A 26,818-nucleotide genomic window follows, 5' to 3' on the forward strand; every position below is an offset into this window, starting at 1 on the left:
GATTTCCTGTCACTACTTTCTGGCCTGATGATTTTCAGTCGATAGGTCTGCTACTACCCTTGTGTGTCTACCCTTGTATGTTAAGGGCTATTTATCCCTAGCTGCTTTCAGAATTCTCTCTTCAGCCTTGTATTGTGCCAGTGTCATTATGATATGTTGTGCAGAAGATCAATTCAGGTTACGTCTGAAGGGAGTTCTCTGTACCTCTTGGATTTCAATGTCTGTTTCCTTCCCCAGGTTGGGGAAATTCTCAGCTATGATTTGTTCAAGTATCCCTTCAGCCCCTTTCACTCTCTTCATCTTCCTCTAGATCCTATGATACAGATATTGTTCCATTTGAATGCATCACTTAGTTCTCTAATTCTCCACTCTTGATCCTGTGATTTTTTTTTATCTCTCTCTAAGCTTCCTCTTTTTCCATAATTTTATCTTCTAATTCAGCTATTCTCCCCTCTGCCTCTTCAGTCTGTGCTGTGGCTACCTCCATTTTATTTTCCACTTCATTTATATATTTTTTTAAAAATTATTATTATTATTTGTTAGTTCCTTTATCTCTGCAGTAGATTCTCTGCTGTCTTCTATGCCTTTTTCAAGCCCAGCGATTAATGTTATGACTGTTATTATAAATTCTTGTTCAGTTATATGGCTTATATTTGTTTTCATCAATTCTTTAGCTGTTACTTCTTCCTGAAATTTCTTTTGAGGGGAATTCTTCCATTTTATCATTTTGGCTAGTTTTCTGTCCCTTATGAGTGTAAAAATCTTGTTATGTGCTCTGCACCTGCAAGCACTGCTATAGTAAAGGGGGGTCATACACTGTCCAGGGACTGGCCATTTAGGAGGTGTTTTTTGGAGAGTGTTACTTGCTCTCTTTTGTTGTGATTTTGGTTGTTTTATTTCTCTACTCATAGTGATATTTTGGACCCTCAAAACAAAGGTGTGCTTTGATTTGCTCCTTGAGGTAGTGTCTACTTGGCCCCAGTCACTTCAGGTTTGATTATAAATTCCAGGCCCTCTTCTTGGGCCTCCACCAACTCAGCCTCATTGATTCCCTAAAAAATATTTTTCTTAATTTTTTTCTAGTTTTTTACTTCTTTCTAATTTTTTAAATTCTAGCATACTTTCATCAGTTCATTTTATCCTATTTTATTGTAGTAATTTTTTTTTTAAATGTTCAAATATTTTCCTTTTTCCCTTTTTCTTTTCTTTCTTTCCCCCTTTTTTCCTTGATTCTATGAAGCTTCTTTCAACAACTGACCAAAACACACCTAGGATCTAGCATCTGTTATTTGATTTTTTGTGTTCTTTTTAGTTTTTAAATTTAATTTTTTTTAGTATTATGAAGTATTTTTCATCCTCCAAAATGACAAAATGAAGCAATTCACCCCAAAAGAAACAACAGGAAGCTATGATAGCCAGGGACTTAATCATATAGATACAAGCAAGATGTCTGAACCAGAATTTAGAATCATGAAAATAAAATACAAAGTGGGGTTGAATCAAAAGCATAGAATCCCTTTCTGCATAGATAGGAAATGAAATAAAATCTAGTCAGGACAAAATTAAAAATGGTATAACTGAGCTGTAATCTCGAGTGGATGTCATGGCGGCAAGGATGGATGAAGCAGAGCAGAGAATCAGTGATGTAGACTATAAACTTATGAGAGTAATGAAGCAGAAAAAAAAGAGAGAAAGTAGGGCAAAAGAGCACGATATAGGAATTAGAGAACTCGGTGACTCATTATAAAGGAATAACATCCAAATCATAGGGGTCCAGAGGATGAAGAGAGAGGAAAAGGGGTAGAGGTTGATGTGAGCAAATCATAGCTGAAAACTTTTCTAACCCGGGGAAAGACACAGACATCACAATCCAGGAAGCACACAAAACTCCCATTAAATTCAACAAAAATTGACCATCAACAAGGCATATCATAGTCAAATTCACAAAATACACAGAGAAGGAAAGAATAATGAGAGCAGCAAAAGGGAAAAACAGTCTTTAACCTGCAAGTGAAGACAGACAAGGTTTGCGGCAGACCTATCCACAGCAACTTGGCAGGGCAGAAAGGAGTAGCAGGATATATTCATATTCAGTGTACTGAATTGGCAAAGTATGCAGGCACAAATTCTTTACCTAGCCAGGCTGTTGTTCAAAATAGAGATAAAGAGTTTCCCAGACAGACAAAAATTAAACGAGTTCATGACCACTAAACCAGGCCCACAAGGAATTTTAAGGGGGACTCTCTGAGGGGAGAAAAGATGAAACAAAACAAAAAGACCAAAAGCAAAAGACTAGAAAGGCCCAGGGAGCACCAACTCCCTGGGAGGGAAACTCCAACTCTACAGGCAATATAATGGCCATAAATTCATACTTTCAGTACTCACTCTAAATGTCAATGGACTAAAAGCTGCAATCAAAAGACAAAAAGTAACAGAATGGATTTAAAAAAACAAAATACATCTACATGCTGTTTACAAGAGATACATTTTAGACCTAAAGACACCTTCAGATTGAAAGCAAGGGGATGGAGTACCATCTATCATGTTAATGGTCCCCAAAATAAAGCCAGAGTAGCCATACTTATATCAGAAAATCTAGATCTTAAAATAAAGACTATAACAGGATACAAAGAAAGGCATTATATCACAATTAGAGGGTCTGTGCACCAAAAAGTTCCAAGCATTGTAAACATATGTTCCAAACGTGGTGGGACCCAAATATATAATTCAGTTAATCGCAAACATACAGAAACTCTTTGATAATAATACCATAATAGTAAGGGACTTGAACACCCCACTTACAGTAACGGACAGACCATCTAAACAGAAAATAAAGAAACAAGGCCTTTGAATGAAACACTGGACAAGATGGACTAAACAGATATATTCAGAACATTTTATCTTAAAGTAGCAGAATACACATTCTTCTTGAGTGTTCATGGAACATTCTCCAGAGTATATCACATACTGGGACACAAATCAGCCCTCAACAAATACAAAAAGTTTGAGATCATACTGTACATAATTTCAGACCACAACTCTATGAACCTCAAAATCAACCACAAGAAAATAATTGGAAAGACAACAAACACTTGGAAATGAAAGAACATCCTACTAAAAATGAGTGGGCTAACCAAGAAGTTAAAAGGAAATTGAAAAGGACATGAAAGCCAATGAAAATGATAACACCATAGTGCCAAATCTCTGGGATACAGCAAAGGCGTTCATAAGAGGGAAGTATATAGCTATCCAGGCCTTCCTAAAGAAGGAATAAATGTCTAAGATATGCAACCTAACCTTACACCTTAAAGATCTGGAAAGATAACAGAAAATAAAACCCAGAGCCAGCAGAATATGGGAAATAATAAACTTTAGAGTGGAAATCAATGCTATAGAAATAAACCAAAAAAAAAAAAAAAAAAAAAAGACCAGATCAATGAAAACAGGCCTGGTTCTTTGAACTAATTCACAAAATTGATAAACCCCTAGCCAGTTTGATCAGAAATAAAAATGAAAGTACCCAAATAAATAAATCAAGAATGAAAGAGGAGACACTACAACCAACAATACAGAAATGCAAACAATAATAAGAGAATATTATGAGCAATTGTATGCCAATAAATTGGGCAATATGGAAGAAATTGACAAATTCCTGGAAACATATGAACTACCAAAACTGAAACAAGAAGAAATAGAAAATTTGAACAATCCCATTACCAGTAAATAAATTGAATTTGTAATAAAAAATCTCCCAAAAAAGTGGAGTCCTGGGTGGAATGGCTTTCCATGGGAATTCTACCAATTCTATCATTTAAAGAAGAGTTAATATTTATACTTTTGAAGCTGTCCCAAAAATAGAAATAAAACTGAAACACACAAACTCATTCTATGAAGCCAGCATTACCTTGATTCCAAACCCACAGACCCTACTAAAAAGGAGAACTACAGACCAATTTCCCTGATAAACATGGATGCAAAAATTCTCAACAAGATACTAGCCAGCTGCATTCAACAACACATTAAAATAATTATTCACCATGACCAAGTGGGATGCAGGGCTGGTTCAATATCCACAAAACAATCAAAGTGATTAATCATGTCAAAAAAAGAAAGGACAAGAACTACATGATCTCAACAGATGCAGATAAAGCATTTAATAAAATACAGTATCCGTTCTTGATAAAAATCCTCAAGAAAGTAGGGATAAAAGGAACATACCTGAAGATGTTAAAAGCCATATATGACAGACCCACTGCTAATATCATCATCAATGGGGAAAAACTGACAAGTTTCCCCCTAAAGTCATGAACACAACAGAGATGTCCACTCTCACCACAGTTATTCAACATAGCATTAGAAGTCCTAGCTTCAGCAATGGGACAACACAAAAGAATAAATGGGATCCAAATCAGCAAGGAGGAACTCAAATTTTCACTCTTTGCAGATGACAATATACTCCATATGGAAAACCTAAAAGATTCCAACAAAAAACTGCTATAACTGATCCATGAATTCAGCAAAGTTGCAGGATATAAAATCAATGCACAGAAATCAGTTGAATTTCTATACACCAATAATGAAGGAGCAGAAAGAGAAATCAAGAAATCAATCCCATTTGCAATTGCATCAAGAACCATAAAATACCTAGGAATAAACCTAACCAAAGAGGTGAAAAGTCTATACACTGAAAACTATAGAAAGCTTATGAAAGAAATTGAAGAAGACACAAAAAAAGGAAAAATATTCCATGCTCATGAATTGGAAGAACAAATATTATTAAAATGTCAATATTACACAAAGCAATCTACACATTCAATGCAATTCCTATCAAAATAACAACAGCATTCTTCATGGAGGTAGAAAAAACAATCCTAAAATTTGTATGGAACCAGAAAAAATCCCGAATAGCCAAAGCAACCCTGAAAAAGAAAAACAAAGCTGGAAGTATCACAATCCTGGACTTCAAGCCATATTGCAAAGCTGTAACCATCAAGACAGTATGGTATTAGCACAAAAAACAGTGAGATCAATGGAACAGAATAGAGAATCCAGAAACAGATCCACAAATGTATGGCCAACTAACCTTTGACAAAGCAGGAAAAGAGTATCCGATGGAATAAAGACAGTGTCTCAGCAAATGGTGCTGGAAAAGCTGGACAGTGGCATCAGAAAAATGAACCTGGACCACTTTCCTACACCATACACAAAAATAAACTCACAATGGATAAAAGACCTAAATATAAGGCAGGAAGCCATCAAAATCCGAGAGGAGAAAATAGGCAAAAACCTCTTTGACCTTGGCCTCAGCAACTTCTTACTGAACACATCTCCAGAGGCAAGGGAGACAAAAGCAAAATTGAACTATTGGGACCTCATCAAGATAAAAAGTTTCTGCACAGGGAAGGAAACAATCAGCAAACTAAAAGGCAACCAGTCGAATGGGAGAAGATATTTGCAAATGACATATCAGATAAAGGGTTATTATCAAGAATCTATAAAGAACTTAACACACTCAACACCCAAAAAACAAACAATCCAGTGAAGAAAAGGGCAGAAGACATGAATAGACACTTTTACAAAGAAAAACATCCAAATGGCAAACAGACACGTGAAAAAATATTGAACATCACTCATCATCAGGGTAATACAAATTAAAACCAAAATGAGATACCACCTCACACCAGTCAGAAGGGCTAACATTAACAACTCAGGTAACAGAATTTGGAGAGGATGCAGAGAAAGAGATCTCTTTTGCACTGCTGGTAGGAATGTAATCTGGTGCAGCCACTCTGGAAAACATTATGGAGGTTCCTGAAAAAAATTAAAAATAGAACTACCCTATAACCCAGCAATTGCACTGCTAGGTAGTTATCCAAGGGATAAGGTATACTTATCCAAGGGATACAGGTGTGCTGTTTCAAAGGGGCACATGTACCCCAATGTTTATAGCACTGCTATCCACAATAGCCCAAGTATAAAAAGAGCCCAAATATCTATCAACAGATAAATGAAGAAGATGTGGTATATATATATACAATGTATTATTACTCAAAAATCAAAAAGAATGAAATCTTGCCATTTGCAACAACATGGATGCAACTAGAGGATATTATACTAAGTAAAAATATTGAGCCAGAGAAAGACAAATATCATATGACTTTACTCATATGTGGAATTTAAGATACAAAACAGATGAACATAAGAGAAGGGAAGAAAAAACAATATAAAAACAAGGAGGGGGACAAAACATAAGAGACTCTTAAATACAGAGAACGAACTGAGGGTTACTGGAGGGGTAGTGGGTGGGGGGATGAGTAAATGGGTAAGGGGCATTAATGAAGACACTTGTTGGGATGAGCACTGAGTGTTAAACATAGGGGATGAATCACTGGAATATCCTCCTGAAATCATTGCACTACATGCTAACTAACTTGGATGTAAATTAAAAATAAATAAACAAATAAGTAAATAACTAATGTAAAACAGTAAATATTAAAAAATCTCTTAAGATGGTAATTCTCACATTAACTGTTCTTACCACAATATAAATAAAAATTTTAAAAGAAAAACAAATAGAGATAATTGAAACTGAAAAAACAATGGTTCAAAATCGTTGGGATATAGCCAAACCTCTTCTAGTGAGGGAAGATTATAGCAATATACCTCAAGAAGCAAGAAAATTTTCCAATAAACAAACTGACCTAAAAGACTTAGAAAAAGAACAAATGAAGTCAAAGCCAGTAGAAGAAAGGAAATGATAAAGATTATACTAGAAATAAAGGAAATAGAAACAAAAATATATATATAACATATATAATATATATAAATATATATATATATATACATTATATTATATATATATATATATAATAGAACACAAAAATGAAACCAGGAAGTGGTTCTTTGAAAAGATCAACAAAATTGAGAAACCTTTAAAGACACTCATTTTAATAAGTACTCAAATAAATAAAATCAGACATGAAGGAGGAGAAATAATATCACCACAGGAGTATAAGAGAATATTATGAAAACTTACATGCCAACTAATTAGACAGCCTATAAGAAATAGGTCTATTTTTGTATAAATATATACCCTTCTAAAACTGGAGCAGGAAGAATTAGAAAATTTGAACAGATTACTAGTAACAAAACTGAATCAGTAATCAACAAACTCCCAACAAATAAATGTCCAGAACCAGATATAGTCACAGGTGAATTCTACCAAAAACTTAGAGGTAATATGCATTATTCCCAAGCTATTCCCAAATATACAAGAGGAAGGAAAGCTTCCAAATTCATTATGCAATGCCAGATTTACCCGGATACCAAAACCAAAGACACTACAAAAAAACAAAAAACAAAAAGAAAAAAAAAGAAACTATAGCCAGTAATTTTGATGAATGTAGATGCAAAAATCCTCAAAAAAATTAGCAAATAAAATTCAATAATATATTAAAAAATCATTTATCACATTCAAGTGAAATTTATTCTGGGAATGATTCAATATTCCAAAAGTAGTGTTTAATATTCACAAATCAATGAGCATGATAACCCACATTAACAAAAGAAAGGATAAAAACCATATGATAATTTCAATAGATGCAGGAAAAGCATTTGACAAACTACAACATCCATTTATGATAAACATTCTCAACAAAGTAGGTTTAGAGGGAACATACCTCAATATATTAAAGGCCATATATGAAAAGCCCACAGCTAACTACATAATTGTGAAAAGCTAAGAGTTTTTCATCTAAGATCAGCAAAAAGACAAGGATGTCCACTCTCACCACTTCCATTGAACATAGTACTGGAAGTCCTAGCCATAGCAATCAGACAACAAAAAGAAATAGAATCATCCAAATTGTTAAGGAAAGTGTAAAACTGTCATTATTTGCAAATAATACACACACACACAAACACACACATACATATAAGATTCCACCAAAAATCTACTAGAACTGATTAATGAATTCGGTGAAGTCACAGCATACAAAATTAATATACAGATATCTGTTGCATTTCTATATACTAGTAATGAAGTAGAAGAAAGAGAAATTAAGAAAATCCCATTTACAATGGCACCAAAAATAATAAAACACCTAGGAATAATTTTAACCTAAAAGATAAAAGATGTGTACTCAAAAAAGTATAAAACACTGATGAAAAAAATTGAAGATGACACAAACACATGGAAAGATATTCCATGTTCATGGATTAGAAGAATTGATATTATTAAAATGTCCTTACTACTCAGAGAAATCTATAGATTTAATGCAATCCTTGTCAAAAATTCCAACAACATTTTTCACAGAACTAGAACAATAATCCTAAAATTTGCATGGAATAAGAAAAGGCCTCAAATAGCAAAAACAATATTGAAAAGAAACAAAGCTCGAGGTATCACAGTCCCAGATTTTGGGATATACTACAAAGCTGTATGGCACTAGCACAAAAACAGACATATAGATCAATGGAATGAAGACAGAAAGCAAAAATAAACCCATACTTATATGGTCAATTAATCTATGAGAAAAGAGGCAAGAACATACAGTGGGGAAGACAGTCTCTTCAATAAATGGCGTACTGGGAAAACTGGACAGCTAAATGCAAAATAATGAAACTGGACCACTTTTTTTTTACATTGTACGCAAAAGTAAAATCAAGATGGAGTAAATACCTAAATGTGAGACCTGAAGCCTCCTAGAAGAAAAAATATGCAGTAATTTATTTGACATTGGCCATAGAAACATTTTTCTAGATATGTCTCCTCTGGCAAGGGAAACAAAAGCAAATATAAACTATTGGGACTACACTAAAATAAAAAGCTTTTGCACAATGAAGGAAACTATCAGCAAAACAATAAGGCTACCCACAGAATGGATAAGATATTTGTAAATGATATATCCACTAAGGAGTAAATATCCAAAAGACATAAAGAGCTTATACAACTCAACACCAAAAAACAATCTGATTAAAAAATGGGCAGAGGAAATGAATAGACATTTTTCCAAGGGAGGCATACAGATGGTCAACAGACACATGAAAAGATTCTCAACATTACCAATCATCAGGGAAATGCAAATGAAAACCACAATGAGTTATCACTTTATAGCCATCAGAATGGCTAAAATAAAAAAAGAAATAACAAGCGTTGGTGAGGATGTGGAGAAAAAAGAAACCTTATGCACTGTTGGTGGGAATGCAAATAGGTGCAACCACTGCAGAAGACAGTGTACAGGTTCCTCAAAAAGTTAAGAATAGAATTATGCATGATCCGGTAATTCTACTACTAGGTATTTACCCAAAGAAAATGAAAACACTAAAAAAGACAGACATGCCCCTCTGTTTATTGCAGCATTATTTATAATAGCTATGATGTGGAAGCTACCCAAGTCTCCATCCACAGATCAATGGATGAGGCATGTATGTATGTATATATGTATGTATGTATGTATACATATATGTGTATATGTATATACACACACATACACACACACACATGCTGGAATATTTCTCAGACTAAAAAAATGAAATCTTAACATTTGCAACATGGATGAACCTGGAAGTTATAATGCTAATTTAAATAAGTAAGAGAATAGACAAATTCCACGTGATTTCACTGATATGTGAAATTTATGAAATAAAACAAACAAAACAGAGACAAAACAACAGCCTCTGAAATACAGAGAAGAAACTGGTGGTTGCCAGAGGGGAGGTCAGTAGGGTATGAGTAAAATAGATAAAGGGGATTTACAGTACACTTATCTTGATGAGCACTGAGTGATGTGTAGAATTGCTGAATCATGACACTATATACATGAAACTAATATAACCCAGTGTATTATTTATACTTGTATAAAAAATTAAAAAAGCAAAATATAAAAAAATAAAAAGAGTAAAATCAAGCAGCAGGAAAAAGAAACAAAACAAAGAAAGAAAAAAAGGTAGCCACTTTTGTAAAAGGCAGCCACAGGTAGTTTCACTACAGCAGTCAACAAAATAAATATAAATAGAAAATTAAAAATTAAAAAATAGAAATGTCATTAGGGTTATCTCAGTGATAATATTATGGTCCACTTTTGTTTTTATTTTATTTATTAAAAAAGGATGTTAATAAATGTTATGTAAATATTTTCAAAGGAAGCATTGCTTACTGTTTAACTTTAGAATCAGAGTGTGATCTGGTTCTGTCTAGAATGAATCTGTTGTTCTCTCAGGAATTAGGCAGGAATAAGTCAAATGGGTCTAGAGTAGGGTACCTGTTCTGGGGGCCTTGTAGAGAAGGCTGCTAATTGCTTAAAGAGGAGGCAGGAAAAAGTATCCTAGGAAAAATTTTCCCTACTTCACAGTTCTGCCTAGGGCTTGGCTTTGCATGGCTGCTTGTTTTTTGGGTTTTTTCCCCCCCTGTGATTTTAAGCCATTCTTTAGTTTTACCTCTTTTTCTTCTTTTTGAAAAATTCAACCAAATTAATTGAATGTTACCTCCCAAGAAGTCATTCAAAAGTTTGGGATCTGATGTAATCACAATGCATTTATTTTCACAGTGAAAGGATATTTGTTTACCTATGGGGAACAGAAAATCTATGCCTTATCTGGCCTAAAGTGGGTTCATGCCAAGTTGCTAACTAGCACACCCTTTCCATTCTCCTTCAAATACACCCTTAGGCACCACTAGATTCCAGAAGATGCTTAGCATTTTCCACATTTTTAAAGGAAATCTCTGTTGCCTGGATTAACCTGTATTAAAAACAGGTGTCTGACTTTCATTTTGCTAGTGTCATAAAGCAAAACCAATATACATAGAATGACCAGTCAGTGAACATTTTGCAATCTACATGGGAAGGAAATGAGAATTTTTCATAAGGTTTTTCTTATTGGAAATATAACAATTTAATTATTTTTACCAGTACATTCAAGATGTCACACTTACTTATTCTCTTGATGGTAATCAATTCCAGTATGACATCCCTGTCATTCCCTCTTGTTACTACTAATAAATTCCATCCATTCCAAAAGGGAACTAACCCACTTGTTTAATTAGCTGAGTGTGATATTTACCACTTTCTATAGGAATTAAGAAACAGAGATGTGCCTCAGTTCTTTGTAGATAAAGGATATCTAGAAGCCAGAATATGTAACAAGCAGCCAAGAAGCTTCTCACAAGTACCAATTCAACTCCAAGTGGGCTGGATCTACCTGGAAGAGGAAAGAGAATCTCTCTTTGAGACATTATTCCTTACCTTTTCTAGTTTGTGCATATCTGACTCCAGCATTTATCTCTGCTTCTTAATTTCCAGGAGGCTGTTAAGCACTGCAGCCCTTTATCAAAGTGGTTATACATACCACACCAGAATCTTGAATAAACAAAAAGAAAAAAATTGGATTAGTTTAGCTGGAGGAATACATTATTGATTTTTTCCTTGTGTTAAGGAAATATTAGTTTGGTAGGTAGGCAGATTTCAAATCTAAGATAATTTTGATGACATTAAAAAGAGTGGTCATGCTCAAAAAGTTAAAAATAGAACTACCCTACCATCTAGTAATCATATTAGTGTTGATTTACCCCAAAAATACAAAACACTAATTAGAAGGGATACATGCACCCCTACATTTATTGTAACATTATTTACAATAGCCAAATTAGGTAAGCAGCCTAAGTATCCATCAGTACATAAATGGATAAAGACGTTGTACATGATGCAATATTATACAACCATAAAAAGAATGACATCTTGGCATTTGTGAAGACATGGATGGAGCTAGAGAGCATAAAGCTAAGCCAAATAAGACACTCAGAGAGAGACAAATACCGTATAGGGAATTTAATAAAGAAAACAAATGAGCAAAGGAAAAAAAGAGAGACAAACCAAGAAACAGATTCTTAGCCATAGAGAACAAACAGAATGTTACCAAAGGGGTGGCGTGTGGGGAGGGGGGATGGGTAAAATAGGTGATAGTAACTAAGGAGTGCACTTGTGATTAGTACTGGATGATATATGGAATTGTTGAATCACTATATTGTATACCTGAAACTAATATTATACTGTAGGAATTTTTTAAAAAATTAATAAAAGGCATCCAAACAGCAAGGAAGAAGTAAAACTTTCACTATTTGCAGGTGACATGATACTATATATAGAAGACCCAAATGACTCCATCAAAAACTGCTAGAACTGATCAATGAATTCAGTGAAGTTGCAGGATACAAAATCAATGTATGGAAAACTGTTGTATTTCTGAACACCAGTAACAAAGCATCAGAAAGAGAAATAAAGGAGTAAATCCCATTTACAACTGCACCAAACACAATGATACCCAGAATAAACTTGATGAAAGAGGTAAAAGATCTGTACTCTGAAAATTTTAAAACACTGAGGAAAGAATTTGAAGAGGAAATAAACAAACGGAAAAACATTCCATTCTCATGGATTTGAAGAACAAATATTGTTAAAATGTCTATACTGCACAAAGCAATCTATACACTTGATTCAATCCCTATCAAACTACCAACAACAGTTTTCACAGAGCTAGAACAATCTTAAAATTTGTATGGAACCACAAAAGATTCCAAATAGCCAAATTAATCTTGAAAAAGAAGAGCAAAGCTGGAGGCATGACAATTCCAGACCTCAAGATATATTACACAGCTGTAGGAATCAAAACAATATGGTGCTGGCACAAAAACACAATAAATAAATAAATAAATAATATTTAAATAAATAATAAATAAATAAATCAATGCAATAGAATAGAAAGCCCAGAAATGAATCCAAAACTATATGGTCTATTAATCTTTGACAACAAGGAAAGAATATCCAATGAGAAAAAGACAGTCTCTTCAACAAATGGTGTTGGGAAAACTAGGCAGCAACATGCAAAAGAAGGAAACTGGACCACTTTATTATACTACACAGAAATAAATTCACAATGGATTAAAGACCTAAATGTGATATCTGAAAACATAACAATCCTAGAAAATAGAGGCAGTAATTTCTTTGACATCAGCCATAGCAACTTCTTTCTAGATGTGTCTCCTGAGGCAAAGGAAACAAAAGCAAAAATAAACTACTGGGACTACATCAAAACAAAAACAAAAACAAAAACAAAAAATTCTGCATAGTGAAGGGCAGGCAACCTATAGTATGGGGGAAGATTTTTTCAAATGAAATACCAGATAAAGGGTTAGTATCCAAAGTCTGTAAAGAACTTATCAAACTCAATAACCCAAAAATGAATAATCTAATTTTAAAAAGGTAGAAGACATGAATAGACATTTTTCTAAAGAAGACATACAAAAGGCCAATAAACATATGAAAAGATGCTCAACACTGCTGATTATCAGGGAAATGTAAATCAAAACTACAAAGAGATGTCATCTGACACTTGTCAGAATGGCTAAAATCAATAACACAAGAAACAATAGGTGTAGGCAAGAATGTGGAGAAAGGGGAACCCTTTTGCACTTTTGGTGGGAATGCAAACTGGTGCAGCCACTCTGGAAAACAGTATGGAGATTCCTCAAAAAGTTACAGATATCTGGGTGGGTCAGTTGGTTAAGTGTCCAACTTTGGCTCAGGTCATGACCTCACTGCTTGGGACTTCGAGCCCTGTGTCGGGCTCTGCGCTGACAGCTCAGAGCCTGAAGTCTGCTTCTGTCAGATTCTGTCTCCCTCTCTCTCTGCCCCTCTCCTTCTCATACTCTATCTCTCTCTCTCAAAAAAAGAAAAAAACATTTTAAAAAGTTACAAATAGAACTACCCTGTGATCCAGTAATTGAATTACTAGGTATTTACTCAAAAGATACAAAATACTAATTGAGAAGGGTATATGCACCCGGATGTTTACAGCAGCATTATCTACAATGGCCAAATTATGGAAGCAGCCCGAGTGTCCATTGACTGAAGAATGGATAAAGACGTGGTGTATATATATATATATATATGATGAAATTTTGCCATTTGCAACACATGGATGGAGCTAGAGAGTATGATGGTAAGTGAATAAGTCAGTCCGAGAAATACTAATACCATATGATTTCACTCATGTGGAACTTAAGAAACAAAATAGATAAGCATAATGGAAGGGAAGGAAAAAAATAAAATAAGATAAAAACAGAGAGGGAGGCACACCACAAGAGATTCTTAACCATAGAGAACAAGCTGAGGGTTGCTGGAGGGGTGGTGTTGGGGGTATGGGCTAAATGGGTGGGGCATTAAGGACAGCACTTGTGATGAGCAATGGGTGTGAAGTAGCAAATCACTAAATTCCACTCCAGAAACCAATTAACAAGAAAAAATTAATTTTTGATAATTATAGATTCACACGCAATTGTAACAAGTAATAGGGAATGAGTGAAACCAGCAAGATGGCAGATAGGTAGTCTCTGGGCCTTGTTCCATGGACACACTAAGTAAACAATATATGGACCAAACTAGCTTTGTGAGAACTCTAGTAACCAGTTAAGAAGATGCAGCAACCAAATGAATGTCAAAGAAAAAGTTGTGCCCACAACGGTAGAAAAATTCATAGTCCTTTTGTTCATCTTGCCCCACCCCCTTCCCAGTGAAGCATGGTGCAATCGGGAAGAAAGCACCCAATTCCCAGTTCTTCCCTCTGGAATATAAGGAAGAGTGGAAGTTGCTTCCAGTGATCTGTCTTGTTTTTGGTAGCCTGAGGGATTAATTTCTATCTCGCCTGACTTGGAGCACTGACTAGAATGGTGACATACTTTGAAGATTGAATGCTACTCAAACCATGTGAGAGAGTGGCAGGTGAGAGCTAGAGGGGTTCTGCAGGCCCACAGGTTCCTGGGGGCAAGAGATTATGGGCAGAGGAATATAAGCATTTTTCTAAGGCTTCTGAGAAGCAGGAGTAAGACTCTTAGGGAAATGAATACCCTTAAAAACAGCTGAGTATATGAGGACTGGGAATAAAAGCACATGCACAAGCCCAGGGAAGATGCATCTCCACAAAAGGTTGGAGTGGGCCCTGAGCTTTGAAACTGGGCTGATTAAAGTGTCTGTATGGAGCCAGTCCTCAAAGACTGGGAGATATAGCTGTTTTTAAATGTCCTAATGTTAAGAAAAGATTATGAGGCATAAACAGCAACAGTGAAAGATAATCCATTCAAAGTAACAAAACAAATATCAGGAGACTGACCTTAAAGAAACACAGGCCTCTCTGCCTTACTTGACAATAAATTTAAAACAATTGCTTTAAGTATGGTCAACAAGCTCAAAGAGAACATGTACAGACAAATAAAATTAGGAACTTGATTTAGGAACAAAATGAGAATATCATCAAAAAGTGGGGAAAAACAGGAATTCTAGAGTTAAAAAAGCACAAAAATTGAAAAATTTACTAGAGTTCAGAAGAATTTAATCAGCAAGAAAAAAAAATCAGCAAACCTGAAGACAGATCATTTGAAGTTACTGAATCTAAGGAAAAAAAGGAAAAAAAAAAGAATAAGGAAAAATGAACAGGCCCTAAATGATATATGGAACACCCTGAAATGTACCAATATAGGCATTATGGGAGTCCTGGATGGAAAAGAGAAACAAAAAAAGGGTAAATAGGTTATCTGACAAAATAATGACCAAACACTCCCAAATTTGAGGAGTGAAATAAATATACAATATAAAGAGCTCAATGATTACCAAGACAAATCAAAAGAAATCCATACTTAGACAAATTAAAATCAAACAATGGTTGTTAAGGACAGAAAGACAATCTTGACAATAGCTAGAGAAAAGCAACTTGTTATGTATGAGACCCACTAAAAGATTATCAGTGGATTTATCGTTAGTACCTTGTAGGGCAGAAGACAGTGGACTGATATATTTAAAGTTCTAAAAGAAAAATACCAGGGGAGAGGAGTTAAGATGGCAGAGAAGTAGGGGGACCTGAATTTCCCTCATCCCTCAAACACAGCTGGATTGAGGTCAGAATACTTGAATACCCAGAAATACAGGCTGCAGAGTAACAGAAAACTCCCCACAGGTGGAAAGAGACAGCTTGGCAGGAAAGAGGTCTGTGTTTGCGAATTGGGAATGATAAAAAGGGCAGCATAGTCAAGGGGGGGGGGAGCCCCTTCTGTGGAAAGACAAAAGGAAGAGAAAGAGAGGCTATGGAAGTGTGGTATTGTATTTGCAGAAGAGAAAACCCTCTCCAGACTACAGACTGGGGAAAGAAAAATACAGAGAGAGCTAGTTTCTACTTTGCAAATAGCATTAGGAACTAAAGATTGGAGTTTTCAGGTGTGCATGACTTTCTCTGGACCAGAGTTATATATGCATGCCTGGAGAGTAGGGCGCTAGCCCAGGACATGGTAGTGATCTTAGGGGTACACTGGGAGAGAATAGTCCCCTCACTTGAGTACTGTGGGAAGAGAGTATATTGCGCCCACCCTGCCCAAGGACAAAAGGCCCTGCAGGCACCAGAGGACCTTTGTTGGTTGGGTGCAGTAGCACTACTCCAGAACCAGGTCCACATAGAGAAAGATCCTTTAAGACATCAGGTTTTGAATACCAGCTGAGAGCTTAGGAGGCACAGAAGACTGTGGAGCAGGACAAGCCAGCCGCCTGCCTCCCCGAGGGCTGCCTGAACAGCATGGTTTGAAACAACTGATCCGGAGAGGAGAGAATGGGGTGTCTCCATTTTTCTCCCCATCACCAATATGGTGGAGCTTCAGGGAACAGAACAACAGCCACCAGTGGAGATGGGACCTGCTTACACCAAACCCCACCCATCTGTGCTTGGTAAGTATTATCTACCAGACTGGGACTGACACTGACTGAACCAGACAGCCTCTCTTCCTGACCAGCACAATCACCACTCCCAGGCACCAACTGACATCTGTCCTGTGGTTTTGTATGTTAGTCTGGTTTTTATTCCTCTTTTCTTCTCTTTCCTTTGGAATCAGGCTCATAGATTCTGATTTGATTTATGGCCAATTCCTATTATATATAAATTTGTCTTTTTGCCCCCTTTCTTCCTCTGTTCTGGTTATTTGTTTAATCAGGAATTTTTACTATATTCTTTTTACACCTTTTCTGTACCTTCTTCTTTATCCCCCCCCCTCTCTCTATATATATATGGATTAAGCCTTATAGTTTCTTTGATTCTTTGCCTGATGTTTTTTGTCCCTTTCATTTCTCTCTTTGTATGGAACAAGGCTTCAACCCGCCTCCCCCCCACCCTTTTCCAGGATTACAACGTCAATGAACAAATCAAATCACACCTGGTGGAAGGTCAAAAAAATCCAGCACTATGAGCAGAAGGATAGAACAGCCAAAGATGCAACAACAGAGTACATGCAACACACTCCAAAAACACTTCCTGAAGTGCCAGTCCCTGTACAGTATATGATCCTTTTTTAATATAGTAGTACTTGCAGGTGCAAGACATATAACAAGATATTTAAACATGTAAAAGACAGAAACCTAGCCAAAATGATGATGTGAAAGAATTCTCCTCAAAATAAATTCCAGGAAGAAATGACAGCCAGAGAATTGCTCAAAACATATACAAACAATATATATGAACAAGAATTTAGAATAATAATCATAAGACTAATAGCTGGGCTTGTAAAAGCATAGAAGACAGCAGAGAATCTACTGCTGTGGAGATGAAAGATCTAGGAAGTAGTCACGATGATTTAAGAAATGTAAATGAGATGCAAAATAAACTACATGCAGTGACAGTGAGGATGGAAGAAGCAGAGGAAAGAATAGGTGAAGTAGAAGATAAAATTATGGAAAATGATGAAGCCAAAGAAAAAAGATAAAAGAAATTACTAGACCATGAGGGGAGAATTAGGAACCTAAGTGAATCAATGAAACAAATTAATATCCGTATCATAGGAGTTCCAGAAGAAAAAGAGAGTAAGAAAGGGGCAGAAGGTTTATTTGAAGAAATTATAGTTGTGAACATCCCTAATCTAGGGAAGGAAATAAATATCCAAGTTCAAGAAGCACAGGTCAAGGTCAACACTATGACATATCATAGTGAAACTGGCAAAATACATAGAAAAAAAAGAGAATTCTGAAAGCAGCTAGGGACAAAATGGGCCTTAACCTACAAGGGTAGACACATAAGAATAAAGCAGACCTGTCCTCTGAAACGTGGCAGGCCAGAAGGTAGTGACAGGAAATATTCAATGTGCTGAGTAGAAAAAAATATGCAGCCAACAATCATTTATACAGCAAGGCTGTCATTCAGAATATAAGGAGAGATAAAAGCTTTCCCAGACAAAAAAAACTAAAGGAGTTCATGACCACTAAACCAGCCCTGCAGGAGATCCTAAGGGAGACTCTGTGAATAGAAAGCAACAAAGACTATAAAGGACCAGAGACATCACTACAAGCATGAAACCTAGAAATAACACAATGGCACTAAATCCATATCTTTCAATAATCACTCTGAATGTAAATGGACTAAATGCTCCAATCAAAAGACATAGGGTATCAAAATGGATTTAAAAAAAAGAAACAATACCCATATATATGCTGGCAATAAGAGACTCATTTTAGACCTGAGAATACCTGAAGATTGAATGTGAGTGGATGGAGAATGATCTATCATATAACTGAATATTAAAAGAAGGCTCAAGTAGCCATACATATATCAGACAAACTAAATTTTATTTATTTTTTTATTTAAAAAAAATTTTTTTAACGTTTATTTATTTTTGAGACAGAGAGAGACAGAGCATGAATGGGGGAGGGGCAGAGAGAGAGGGAGACACAGAATCGGAAGCAGGCTCCAGGCTCTGAGCCATCAGCCCAGAGCCCAATGTGGGGCTCAAACTCATGGACTGCCAGATAGTGACCTGAACTGAAGTCGGATGCTCAATCGACTGAGCGACCCAGGAGCCCCTGGACAAACTAAATTTTAAAATAAACATTGTAACAAGAGATGAAGAAAGACATTATATCATAATTAAGCAGTCTAACCATCAAGAAGGGCTAACAGGTGTAAATGTTCATGCCCACAATGTGAAAGCACCCAAATTTATAAACCAATTAATCACATACATAAATAGATGTATAGATAATAATACCATGATTGTAGGCGACTTTAATACTCCACTTCCAGCAACAGGAAGATCCTCTAGGCAGAAAAACAATAAGGAAACAACTGCTCTGAATGACACACTGGATCACATGGACTTAACAGATATATTCAGAACTTTTCATCCAAAAGCAGCAGAATAAACATTCTTATCGAGTGCATATGGAATATTCTCCAAAATAGATCACATACTGGGTCACGAAACCTCTCAGTAAATATAAAAGGATTGAGATCATACCACGCATATTTTCAGATTACAATGCTATGAAACTTGAAATCAACCACAAGAAAAAAATTTGGAAAGTCCCCAAATTCATGGAGGTTAAAGAACATCCTACTAAAGAATGAATGGGTCAACAAGGAAATTTAAAAAATGGGGAAGCAAATGAAAATGAAAACATGACAGTGTAAACCCTTTGGGATGCAGCAAAAGCAGTCCTAAGAGGAAGGTATATTGCAATCCAAGCCTATCTCAAGAAGCAAGAAAGGTTCCAAATACCTAATCTCACATCTAAAAGGACTAGAAAAACAGCAGCACAGAAAGTCCAAAGCCAGCAGAAGAAAAAAAATAATAAAGATTATAGCAGAAATAAACAATATAGAATCGAAAAAAAAGAACAGAGCAATGAATCTAAGGGTTGGCTTTTTGAAAGAATAAACAAAATTTATAAACCCATAGCCAGACTTCTCAAAAAGAAAAGGGAGAGGACCCATTTTTTTTTAAAGATGGCAGAGCAGTATAGAAGTTCTCAGCTTATCTCGTCCCTGAAATGCAGTTAGATCAGCACAAAAACCATTTTGCACACTTAGGAAATTGATCTCAGGATTAACATAAAAATCTGCATAATGTGAACCACAGAACATGGTAGGTACATGGTGCAGAGAGGTGAATTTGGAGAGAGAAAAGTCACAGAGGCTAGGGAGCTCTTTTTGCCAAGAGAGGACAGAGAAAGGGGGAGGGTGTAGCACACTAGGATCATGCAAGAATAGCATTGCCCCCAAAAGTAGCTGTGGAGAAAGAGAAAGAGTGAAAAATCTTACAAGGGCCTGAGCAAGAAAACTGTTTCCCAGAACCATTGATCAGGAGAAATGAGAGGGTTTCAAAACCATTAGGATTCTGAGTTGGAAATTCTGGAGCACAATACCAGGCAGTTCTCCGGTGAGGAATCAGGGGGAATCCCCAGGAACAGGCAGCAGGGTCCAAGGGGTCCGTGAACCACATGGAAAGAAGCACTTCCCATGCATGGAGTGCATTTTGTAGAGGACATACGACCTCCCCATAGGAAAAGGTCCCAGACCTGGGAGAGCAGCATTTGCTGGTATTGGGACAAAGACGCCAGAGTGTGGTGAAACCTGGTGTCAGCTGTGTGTTGTTATTTGCCATAATCTCTGAACCTCTGCTGCTGTGATTGCATGGACATTTTCTGGGGCAAGCCCGCACCCAGCCACTGCTCAGAGACACTCTCCCAGAAGGTGGGAACAGGTCCAAGCTGCAGGGTCCTCTGAAGTGAGGGGTTTGGAAACACAGCCCTATCTGAGATGAAACTCTGGAGGGAGGTACTGTCTAGCAGGCTGACATCTTGGGAACAGACAGGGTAGAAGCAAGGAATGAAGAGAAGTCTGAGAAAAAAGAGAGGTGCATGACTGTATATCAGTGAGAGTGCTAAGTTCTTGTGCCAGAGACTAAGGAGCTGGGTGAAGCCATTTCACCTCTCTTGTGAATACACATACACACACACGTGCATGCACGCCACACTGATCCAAGGCAGTAAGCTAAGAAAGGTGACCTAGTGGAGAACAGAGCTGTTACACCAAGTCCTGCCCAACTGCACCCTCCAAACACATCCCCTAGAAGTTCAGCACAAGTCTTTCCACCTGCTTAATGTACAGACTATAGAGTGCTTCATAGTTTCATTTCTATGGGAAACTGGATGTAACTTCATTCAGGTTTCATTTTGTCTGCTGATTAATCCATTTATATTTTTCTTAAATTTTTGCTTCTGTATTTGTTTAAATTATTGTTTTTTTTTCCTTTCTTTCCTTTTATTGGATACAGAAAGAAAAACATTTTTTTAAGAAAATAAAAAAAATTTCAAGTATGTTTTTCTTTTCTTTGTAAGTTTTTTCTTCTATTTCACTTTCTTCATTGTATTTTATTCTATTTTATTATATCCAGTATTTTAATTTTTAAATTTTTTCTTCCTTTTATTTCTTTTTCTTTTTCCTTTTTTCCTCTATTGCATCAAGCTTTTTTTCAGAAACCAGACCAAAACACACCTAGGATCTAGGTACCTTTATTTTCTATTTTGCATTGTTTTTAATTTTTTTTTAATTTTCACATTTTACTCTATTAATTATTTTCTTCCTCCAAAATGACAAAACAAAGGAATTAACCACAAAAGAAAGCACAGGAAGAAATGACAGCCAGGGGCTTAATGAACACAGATATAAGCAAGATGTCTGAACTAGAATTTTACCACAATAATAAGAGTAAAAGTTGGGGTTGAAAAAAGCATAGAATCCCTTTCGGCAGAAATAAAAAAGTAAAATCTAGTTAGGACAAAATTAAAATTGTTATTATCAAGAAGCAATGTTGAATGGTTGCCATAGCAACAAGGATGGAAGAAGCAGGCCAGCGAATCAGGGATATAGAAGACAAAATTATGGCAAATAATGAAGCAGAAAAAAGAGGGAAACTAAAGCAAAAGAGCACAATACAAGAATTAGATAACTCAGTGACTTATTAAAAAGGAATAATCTATGATCCGAATCACAGTAGTACAAGAAGAGGAAGAAAGAGAAAAAATGGGAAGAAGGTTTATGTGAGCAAATTATAGTGGAAAACTTTCCCAATCTGGGGAAAGACACAGACATCAAAATCCAAAAAGCACAGAGAATTCCTATTAGAATCAACAAAAACCAACCATCACCAAGGCATATCATGGTCAAATTCAAAACATACACAGACAAGGAAAGAATTATGAAAGTAACAAGGGAAAAAAGTCCTTAATCTATAGGGGAAGACAGATCAGGTTCACAGCAGAACTAGCCACAGAAACTTGGCAGGTCACAAAGGAGTGGCAGGATATATTCAATGTGCTAAATGGGGAAAATATGCAGCCAAAAACTCTTTATCCAGCAAGGTTATCATACAAAATAGAAGGAGAGATAAAGAGTTTCCTAGACAAACAAAAACTAAAGTATTTGAGACCAGTAAACCACCCATACAAGAAATTTTAAGGGGGACTTTCTGAGGGGAGACAAGCCAAAACAAACCAAAAAAGACCAAAAGAAACAAAGACTAGAAAGGACCAGAGAACATCAACAGAAACTCCAACACTGCAGGAAACAAAATGGCACTAAATTCATATATTTTAGTGCTCACTTTAAAAATGTCAGTGGACTAAATGCTTCGATGAAAAGACACAGGGTATCAGAATGGACAAGAAAGCAAGACCCATGTATATGCTTCTTACAAGAGACCCATTTTAGACCTAAAGACACCTTCGGATAGAAAGAAAGGGGATGTAAAACAATCTATCATGATTATGGTCACCAAAGGAAACCCAGAGTAGCCACACCTTTAAGAGATAAACCAGATTTTAAAATAATGACTGTACCAAGAAATGAAGAAGGGCATTATAATCATAATTAAGGGGTCTATCCACCTAGAAAATCTAAAAATTATAAACATTTATTTGCCAAATGTGGAACCCCAAATATATAATCAATTAATCACAAACATAAAGAAACTCATTGATAATAATAACATAATAGTAGGGACATCAACACCCACTTACAGCAAGGGACATATAACCTAAGCAGAAAATATACAAGGAAACAATGTGTTTGAATGACACTAGGACCAGATGGACTTAACAGATATATTCAGAAGATTTCATCCTAAAGCAGCAGAATACACCTTCTTCTCCAATGCACATGGGACATTCTCCAGAATATATAACATAATGGGTCACAATTCAGCCCTCAACAAGTACAAAAAGTTTGAGATCATACCGTGCATATTTTTAGACCACAACTCTATGAAACTTGAAATCAACCACAAGAGAAAATTTGGAAAGATGACAAACACGTGGAGACTAAAGGACATCCTCCTAAAAAATGAATGTGCTAACCAAGAAGTTAAAGAGGAAATTAATAAGTACATGGTAGCCAATGAAAATGAAAACACAACAGCGCAAAACCTCTGGGATGCAGCAAAGGCAGTCATAAGAGGGAAGTATGTAACAATACAGGCCTTCCTAAAGAAGGACGAAAGGTCTCAGATACACAACCTAACCTTAAACCTTAAAGAGCTGGAAAAGAACATCAAATAAAACCCAAAACCAGCAGCAGATTCAAAATAATAAATATTAGAGCAGAAATTACTGATAAAGAAATAAAAAAAAAGAGTAGAACAGATGAAACCAGGAACTGGTTCTTTGAAAGAATTCACAAAATTGATAATCCCCAAGACAGATTGATTAAAAACACAAAACAAAACAAACCAGAAAGAACACAAATAAATAAAAATCATGAATGAAAGAGATAACTGACACTGCAGAAATAGAAACAATAATAAGAATATTATGAGCAATTATATGCCAAAAAATTGGGCAATCTGGAAGAAATGGACAAATTCATAGAAAGATATAAATTACCAAAACTGAAAAGGAAACAATAGAAAATTTCAATGGAACCATAACCAGTAAAAATTGAATCAGTAATGAAAAGTCTTCCAACAAAAAAGAATCCAGGGCTGGATGGATTTCCATGGGAATTCTACCAAAAATTTTAAAGAAGAGTTAACACCTATTCTTTTGCAGCTGCTATAAAAAATAGAAATGGAAGGAAAACTTCTCCACTCAATCTTCAAAGCCAGCATTACCTTGATTCCAAAACCAAAGTCCGCACTAAAAAGGAGAACTACAGGCCAATTTCCCTGATGAACATGGATGGAAAAGTTCTCAACAAGATACAGGCAAAACAGATCCAACAATACATTAAAAGGATTATTCAGGTTTCGGGACGAACATGGAGGAGAAGTAGAGGGATCCATACCTCCCATGCCTCTCAAACAAAGAAGGGCTGAAGCCAAAGGACTTTGAACCCTGAGAGTCTGGGAGGAAACGAGACTGCGTCTAAAAAGGAGACACTGGGACAACCTTGATGGGCTATAAGTGGGTGATTAAGAACTGGGGGAGATAAAACAGGCCCCATATGCAGGGAGGGGAGGGATCCCCTTTTGCAGAGAGACAAAAGGAAGAGAAAGAGTGGCTGAGGAAGCTTAGAACTGTATCTGGACAAGAGATAAATCTCAGACTGGGACTGAGAGGGATCCCATCTCTAACTGTGGGGCTTTCCTTGCATGGGGACCGGCTACCCTGTTCGCTCACCTGGGGAGGAGGAGAGCCAATGTCAGGTTCGGTAGGTCAGGAGCAGTCTGCAGTAAGAGAAAACGGCCCCCTCCCTGGAGTGCTGTGAGATAGGACAAAGCCTGCCTGTGTCTGCCACCCCAGGACTCAGTGGCTAGGTCAAGGGCACAGTATGCAGTAGGAGAAAGTGACCCCCCCTCCCTGGAGTGCTGCGGGATAGGACAAAGCCTGCCTATATCTTCCAACCCTGGGCTCAGTGGCTAGGTCAGGGGCACAGTCCACAGCAGGAGAAGGTGGTCCTCCCTGAAGTGCTGTGGCACAAAGCCAATTGGGACCACACATTGAGCTACACACAGAGGCTCTTCCCCAGTGTCAGAGCTCATGGAGCGGGACTTTGAATCCTAGCCAAGTACCAGGACAGGGGAGTCGGTGGAGCAAGACTGCCCTGTCTGTATGCATGCTACAGTGAGGATGACTCAAACGGAGTCCACCAGTCCATGGAGAAGAGACTGGGGGATCACCATTCCCCCCCCCACCATCAAGGTGGGGCCTCAGGGATAATTCTGAGGGCCCCACAGTGGAGGCAAGACCAGCCTACACCAAACCACATCCCTCCACACCAGGTAACTATGCATCTACTGGAGCGGGATGGACACTATGGAACCAAATGGCTCCATCCTCCAGACCAGTGCTGCTGCATAACCTGGATTAACTCCAGGACATTTCTCATTGTTTAGATAAATTTCCCTCCCTTTCCTCCTTACTTATGTCTTCCCTCCTCAAAGCTGGTTACTCGGGTTGTTGGTTTGTTTAAGCAGATATATTTAATACATTCCCTTGATATGTGTTCTACACCTACTTCTGTACTTTCCTTTCTCTTTATCTGGAATAATGAAGCCATGTAGTGTCTCTGTCTGGGTAACTTTATCTTTGTTTCTTTGCCCCCACTTCCTTCTTTATTTTCCTTTCTCTATGGATTAAGCCATTTAGTCTCTCTGCTTGGTCAATGTTTATTTTCTCCTTGTCCCTGCCCCTGTCATTTCTCTCTTTGTATGTGCTCTTCCATCAGCACCACATATACCCTGTTCTTACAGCTGCTGTTTCTGGATTTTCGCTTTTGGATTTTTTCTTTGTTTCTCTGTTTGTTTTATTTGTGTGTTTGTGTGTTTTTGTTTCCGGTTTGTCATTTTTTTTTTCTTTTCCAGGGCTACTTCAAGGAACAAATTAAAAGCACACATCGTGGAGGGTCTAAAACATCACTACGAGTAGAGAAAAAAAAATAACCAAAGTCACAACTATAGAGAGCCAGTAACACACTCCAAAAAACACCTCCTGAATGGCCAGGTCCTGGACAGTGTATGAACCCCCTTTACTATAGCAGTGCTTGCAGGTCCAGAGCACATAAAAAGAATTTTAGACTCATAAGGGACAGAAAACTAGCCAAAATTATGAAACTGAAGAATTCCCCTCAAAAGAAATTCCAGGAAGAAATGACAGCTAAATAATTGATCAACACAGATATAAGCAATATAACTGAACAAGAATTTAGAATAATAGTCATAAAATTAATCGCTGGGCTTGAAAAAGGCATAGAATAGAAGATAGCAGAGAATCTATTGTTGCAGAGATCGAGGAACTAAAAAATAGTCATGAGGAAATAAAAAAAAATGTTACAAATGAGGTACAAAATAAAATGGAGGGGACCACAGCGCAGAACAAAGAGGCAGAGAGGAGAAGAGGTGAATTAGAAGATACAATTATGGAAAAAGAGGAATCTGAGAAAAAGATTAAAAAAACAGGATCAACAAGGGAGAATTAGAGAACTAAGTGAATGCACTCAAATGGAACAATATCTGTATCATAGGAATTCTAGAAAAAGATGAAGAGGGTGAAAGGCGCTGAAGGTGTACTGGAATAAATCATAGCTGAGAACTTCCCCAACCTGGGGAAGGAAACAGACATTGAAATCCAAGAGGCACAGAGAACTTCCTTCAGACGTAACTTGATCTTCTCCACAACATATCATAGTGACACTGGCATAATACAAGGCTAAAGAGAAAATTCTGAAAGCAGGTATGGATAAACAGGGCTTAACATACAAATGTAGACACACAAGGGTAGAAGCAGACCTATCTACTGAAACTTGGCAGGCAAGAAAGGAATGGCAGGATATCTTCAATGTGATGAACAGGAAAACTGTGCAGCCAAGAATCCTTTATCCAGCAAGCTTGCCATTCAGACTAGAAGGAGAGATAAAGGTATTCTCAAACAAACAAAAATTGAAGGATTTCACCACCCCTAAACCAGCCCTTCAAGAGATCCTAAGTTAATGAATCCTGTGAGTGAAATGTTGCAAGGACCACAAAGTA

At 36.7% G+C, this 26,818-nt stretch overlaps 1 protein-coding gene across 3 annotated transcripts in view; it reads right to left on the reverse strand.

Annotated features, from left to right (window-relative positions):
• Positions 1-26,818, reverse strand: part of ASB12 (ankyrin repeat and SOCS box containing 12) — a 103,159-nt gene that overhangs the window by 53,471 nt on the left and 22,870 nt on the right. For all 3 annotated transcript variants that reach the window (XM_049644649.1, XM_049644648.1, XM_049644651.1), the window contains exon 2: positions 11,244-11,357. In XM_049644649.1, the coding sequence (XP_049500606.1) occupies positions 11,244-11,276 (33 nt within the window). In that variant the 5' untranslated portion in view covers positions 11,277-11,357. The remainder of the gene's footprint in view (positions 1-11,243; positions 11,358-26,818) is intronic.

The sequence above is a fragment of the Panthera uncia genome, chromosome X (assembly GCF_023721935.1).
Source record: "Panthera uncia isolate 11264 chromosome X, Puncia_PCG_1.0, whole genome shotgun sequence".
NCBI classification, from domain to species: Eukaryota; Metazoa; Chordata; class Mammalia; order Carnivora; family Felidae; genus Panthera; species Panthera uncia.